This window comes from Saccopteryx bilineata, chromosome 4 (assembly GCF_036850765.1).
Source record: "Saccopteryx bilineata isolate mSacBil1 chromosome 4, mSacBil1_pri_phased_curated, whole genome shotgun sequence".
NCBI lineage: Eukaryota > Metazoa > Chordata > Mammalia > Chiroptera > Emballonuridae > Saccopteryx > Saccopteryx bilineata.
Genome location: NC_089493.1, coordinates 37,755,820 through 37,762,058, shown reverse-complemented (window position 1 = coordinate 37,762,058; position 6,239 = coordinate 37,755,820). Strand labels below are relative to the sequence as shown.

The 6,239-nt window shown below is 41.1% G+C and overlaps 1 protein-coding gene across 1 annotated transcript in view; it reads left to right on the top strand.

The window, feature by feature from the left end:
- The first annotated feature begins 810 nt into the window (after window positions 1-810).
- The window catches only part of RHOJ (ras homolog family member J), an 85,572-nt gene continuing 80,143 nt past the window's right edge, over window positions 811-6,239 (top strand). Inside the window, exon 1 of the mRNA XM_066276184.1 lies at window positions 811-1,442. Within this exon, the coding sequence (XP_066132281.1) occupies window positions 1,265-1,442 (178 nt within the window). The 5' untranslated portion in view covers window positions 811-1,264. The remainder of the gene's footprint in view (window positions 1,443-6,239) is intronic.

Here is a 6,239-nt window from a genome sequence, read left to right as displayed (position 1 = left end):
ATGGCTCCTTTGTAAATGAAGAGAGCCAGGCTGACCCAAGGGAATAGGACTAAATCAAAAAGGGAACCATCCAAGTAAAAGCAGTATTTGGGGCCTAAAACAAATGGATAGAGCTGTCCCACACTCTCGTTTCCAAGAGTAAGGGTGAGCCAAGCACGTGTGTTTATTCATTAATAAGAAGATGCAAATGTCTCACATCTGGTTGATTTCTTATGTGCTACAATCATAAAAAGTGTTTGTATCTGGAACACACATTTGTTTGAGCGCTGTGTTCAACTGTAGCAACTTTATAAACCTGATCGTGCACAATATACCTATGATCTACGTTTCCCTTTGAAACTGTAATTTGGAAGATCTTTTACTTCATTGCAGGGAGGAACTGCTTCAAGTTTCTCACTTAAGTCTGTGAAGAACGGTCCAATTTTAATTTACAGAGCTTTTAACTGGTGACTCAGTGAGGGATGATGTCATATGTTATCCTACAAACGACTGGTGTGGCTCTCCCAGCTCGCTGAAACCATCCCCCCGTTTCTGTGGCAGACAGGACTCCCCAGTTTCCACCCTTTCGTCAGCTTCTTCCCAGCCAGCCACAGGCGAACAGCCTTCCCAGCAGTGGACGAAACAGGAAGTCTGACAGCTTGAGTCTGCAGTGGGACCCCTAGTGTTTTCCCACTCCGTGTCCTGGCAGCGTTCCCCAGAAGTACAAACACACACACAGAGCTCCCATTGTTGCAGCTTTCCCCAACCCACTGATCCTAATATGGAATGCAGCAGGAAACCCATGATTTCCTGACACTAGGCAAGCTGGAGGAAGCAAGGGAAAAACTCCATTAAAAAGCCCCGCTCTTCTCCATGTTAGATGTGAAGTGGAAAATGGGGGAGATTCAGCAAAATTCCACTGTGTCCTCAGCCAGCCTGGAGAGAGGGAGAGCAAAGTGAAACCCTCAGGCTGTTGAAATTACCAGACTAGCCAGGAAGCCCCTAGAACTCGGAGATGATGAGGGTTTCTGAACTCAAACTGACAGGGAGAAGGGACAGACCCTTTTAAGAATTCTCCCAAGTGTGTGTTACCTTTCTTTACCAGTATGGTTAGCAAGAGGGCATATGGCAGCTGCCTCAGACCAGTCTGTGTGATCCCGGGTACCCAAAGTCAGGCCAAGTGATCTCAAGCCTGGCACTGGCTTCCCACCGCTCCGTGGGCTCTGAGAGAAGAAGCAGGGGAAGCAACAGCAGCAGCACAGTCACAGCAGCCGGAGCCGCCAGGATGAACTGCAAGGAGGGGAATGACAGCAGCTGCGGCTGCGGTGGCAGCGAGGAGAAGAAGATGTTGAAGTGTGTGGTGGTGGGCGACGGCGCTGTGGGCAAAACCTGCCTGCTGATGAGCTACGCCAACGATGCGTTCCCAGAGGAGTACGTCCCCACCGTGTTTGACCACTACGCAGGTAAGGAAAGGTGCCAGACCTGTCCCTGCATACAGGGCGAGTGAGGCGGGAGGTGACACCCCAATCGCACAGGGGCCTGGCTGATTTCTAATGTCAGGGTAGGTGCGGCCTGGCAATACCCAGGTAGCTTAGGATAAACTACAACCAAGGACCCTGCTGGAGTCATTAGAACAATTAGTACATCAGTTTGTATTGTAAAACTTTTTCCCCCTTAAATCAAATGAATACTGCTGGGGAAATACCCTGAAATGTCCCGTAGGCTTAGGGGCCAGAGATTTTACTCAACATGCGCCTGAAACTCATCAACTTTTTATTGTGAACATTATATATATTTTTATTGTGAATATTTTAAAATGTAGTGTAATTACATCACAGATTTTTTTTTTTACAATAAAATCGCCACTAACCACACAACTAGAGAGAGAAGTATTCTTGCCACTTCTGCTATATTCACTGCATGCCATTCATAAATGGGAATGCTAAGATTAATAAACATTAGAGCTTTCATTTTTCTATAACAATTGATGCTGTACTACTACTGTATTTTTATTTTCCTGGGGTTTTGGGTTGTGAGGGGAGTATTAAAAGGGTTTAAATATCTATCAGGCAATCTGTGAAGAATTTTAATTGATACATTTTTTAAAAAGTAAAAATAAAGGTAAAAATAAAATTGGAAACATTTTAAAGTATATCCCCAAAAGACAATATTAGGGATAACATATTTTAAAGCATGACAGTTAACCTACTGTAGTCACAACTTAATTCTTTCAGGTAGATAATATTTTTAAGTGTTCTAAACTTTGTAGTGTGATAGCTTATCAGTATGATTTCTTATCTAATCTAAAGTTTTCCATTTTACTCTTTCCTTTTCTTCTAATTTTCAAAACAAATCTTATTAAATTTTTTAAAAGCAAGTTTATGAAATTCTTTAGAAATTCACAAGAGCCTAGATTTTTATAACTTTTTTAACATAGTGATCGGCTTGGGGAGTTATCAGAGAGTTGAGATTTTGTAAGAGGAAATTTTCCTTTACCATGGCTTTGGATCGGATTCAGCAAGGGGGAAACAGCCCACAGGAAACCTGTGTGAGTGTTGGCTTTGTTACGGGGCCATTTCAAATCCTCTTTCTGCAGGAAGTAGCTTCTTTTCCAGAGCTAAACAATCACCTACGGCCCCTCCTCCCCCACTTCCATGACTGATGACAACGGTACATGGCAGACCAGGAGAGAACCACAGCGTCCATTTCCCAGCAGGTTTTTCTGTATTTGTAGAAATTAAGTGACAATTTGAATGCTGGCTCTCTTAAGCTTTTCTGAAAATATTATGACTATGCCCTCTAAGAATACTTTAATCAGAATAGAATTAAGAGAAGAACAGATAGGTTTGCACCTTGAGAGAAAAATAAAAAGAATTATGAAGTTAAGGAAGTTACCAGGATAGTTGACCTGTAAACGTTTCAGCAAAGCTTATTTATTCTGCACCCTCTTTCTGCCAGGAAAAAAAAGAAAGAAAGAAAGAAAGAAAGAAAGAAAGAAAGAAAGAAAGAAAGAAAGAAAGAAAGAAAGAAAGAAAGAAACTAGCTGTAACTCATTTCAAAAACTTTTAGATCAAATGTGGAAGACAAAATCTACTAAAGGGAGAGGTTTCAAGTGCTTTTGAAAATCATGTATCCCACCCCCATCTATTGGGTGAACTAGTTACTGTGTAGTGTCAGAAAGAAAGAGAATAGAACCACCCTTACAGATAAAGTCAGCCTATTAAAAAAAATAGAAATCAAAGGCTGATTTCACGATGGACAGATTATTTTATATTTCAGTTGTGTACACACTATTCTTTGAGCATCAGAGGATCTTAAAGATTATGACTATTCAATGATGTTAGCTCTCAAGAAATCATAGTCACTATAACCAAACAATAATTTGCACATAGTAGGCATCGCCAAACATTTTTGCTTCAATTTACACTTTGTACCTTGTTAAGTATGCAATGTTTTCATGTGCTTTCCATTGGGTTTTAAAGGAAATGAAGACATGAGCCACACCTAGAATAGTAATGAGGAGAACATTTCCATCAATAGAGGGATCTCCTCCATCTCAAGGACTCTAGCTCCTTTTACTACCACCAACCTCTACATATACATGTGAGCTAAATTCTTACATAGTCATGAGAATCTACAACCAATTGTTAAAAAAAAAAAAAAAAAAAGTTGCTCTACAGAGCAAGCCACACTGGGTCCTCTGGCTGGAGGGTATTTATCTGGAGGTCCCAGGGAAGGATCCCAATAGAAAGTCATCAGTCTTCCAGATGTGCCTTTTCGAGGTTGTGGTCTCTACTGATTGGTCAGTGCCAGGGCAGGAGGTCATCAGTCAATGCATCTGGTCCTAATGTCAGCCATGGTGTTGCTTGCCTGGTTTGGCTGCTTTTCTGGGCCTGGAGCTGAAACATAACTGAGGCTTAGATGTATTTGACGCAGGTCAGAATCTCACTGTCCTGGAAGCATAATGCTTAAGGATTATTCTCCAGTTCTTTTGTTTGTTCCCCTCTAAGGGGGAAACATGACTTGGTAGGAAGGTCAGGGGAGGATCTAAACCACATGACTAGCAATATGCTAGGGGAGAAAAGGTCACCCTGGGGGTCAGGTCCTTGTTATCCTAGGTGCCCGTTGCTAGGCACCTGGGGCTTTCTGTCCTGATGATCTTCTGTACCTGGCCCATCATCCTTGCTCTCCTCATGTCTGTCTCACTGCCTACCATAGTTCAAGTCAAAGAGAGCCTGTTCCTTGACGTATTTCCCTAATAGATGCCTATCCCAGGAAGGTAGAGATATAACAAGATATAACAATAATTATAGAATTACAGTATACTGCTCAAAACGGTAAGCTCTAAAGCCAGACAGCCCAGTTCTAGCGCTGGCTCTGCCATCACTGTATGGCCTTGAGCAAATTACTTAACCTCTCTGTGCCTCAGTTATCACAAATGGAATAAAAGGGATAACAAAGGTATTAGGATTGTTTCTGAGAAAAATATAAATTAATATATATAGTTCTTAGAACAGTATCTTACAGTGATAGGTGTGAGGTACATCATAGTTATTATTATTATTATTAAAAATAGGGTTTCTATATTTACACACAGCTATAAAAGGGAATTTAAAATATTATTTAAAAATAAAGACTATAATAAGGAAAAATATAATTTCAAGAATAGCCTCCAAGCCTGACCTGTGGTGGCTCAGTGGATAAAGCGTTGACCTGGAAATGCTGAGGTCGCCGGTTCGAAATCCTGGGCTTGCCTGGTCAAGGCACATATGGGAGTTGATGCTTCCAGCTCCTCCCCCTCCTCTCTCTCTGTCTCTCTCTCCTCTCTCTCCCTCTCTCTCCTCTCTAAAAAAATGAATAAATAAATAAATAAATAAAATAAAATAAAATAAAATAAAAAGAATAGCCTCCAATGGAGTAGGGTATGATAGAGTATGTTTACTGTTCTTATAGTTATCATGTTTATTGGTAATTGATAAATATGTCTACATGGAGTGATAGTAGTAGGATATTCACTTGGGAGGAGAAATATTAGCTTTCCATGAGTAATTATAGAAAAATCAACAACCAACTAGAAAAAAATTTTTTCAGTCTTATGAATCTTAATAATTTCCCTTTCCTCCCACCTATCAGAATCTGAAAGTACATCTTCATATAGCTCTCCTTGGATCTCCAAGGTGAGTTCCTTGCTCTGTCTCCAGAAATCTGTTAACACATCTAGAACTGCCACACTGGATAACAATTTAGTTGTTTCCTTATTCTCCCACTGTCACTGAGCTGTGAGCTCCTGAGGAAAAGGCTCGTGTCTTGCCAAATGAGGTGTTCAATTCTCAGTCCTCATCTGCCTTGGTCTCTTGGAGGTTTTTCTTATAGTTTATTACCCTCCTAGAAACACTTCCTTCACTTGGTTTCAGAGACACCACATCTTCCTGGTTTTCATTCCCCCCGTGAGCAGATCACTCTCCCTCTCTTCTGTGGCTTTCTCCATCTCTTCCCAGATGCTAAAGGCTGGCATACCTCAGTGCTCCTTGCCTTGGCCTCTTCTCTCATTACGTGCATGCCCTGTATCTTGTCTCATAACTTTTCTTTAATATACACTGATGACTCTCAAATTTATACCTTTACCCCCAATAACCTCCTAAGACCCGGACTCTCATGTCCAACTGTCCATTTGGATATCTAATAAACATCTGGAACTTAATCTGTCCAAAACAGAACTTTTTAATGCCTCTAATCTCCTCCTTGTGTGGTCTTCCCCATAGAAGTATATGAACCCGGTTGTTCAGAACAAAATATTTTGTACTCTTCTTAGGTTCTTTCTTCTTTTGACAATACCCCCCCACACTCTGCATTCAAACCTACTACCAATCAGCTCAGCATTCAAACTATATCTCAAACTTGACTACTTCTCCCCACTCCTGTGGCCTTCACTCTAGTCCAAGCCACCACCATTTCTCACTCAAACTACTATAAATTGCCTCCAGATTTCTTCTAATCTTGTCAGTTCTAATAGTCAGTTCTCCACATAGCTGGCAGAGGTACTATCTCCACAGCCCCAAATTCTGTAGTCCCTTCACACTTAGACCCATAGTTTATCATGGTTTACAAAGCACTCCCTGACTCTGTCCCTGTTATCTCTCCAACCTCATCTCCTAACTCTCCTCTTCAGTATTTCTACACTAGCCATAGCAGCCATCTTGATATTTTTCAAACACATTCAACTACTTCTTCCCTTGAAGACTTTGTATCTGCTCTTCCTC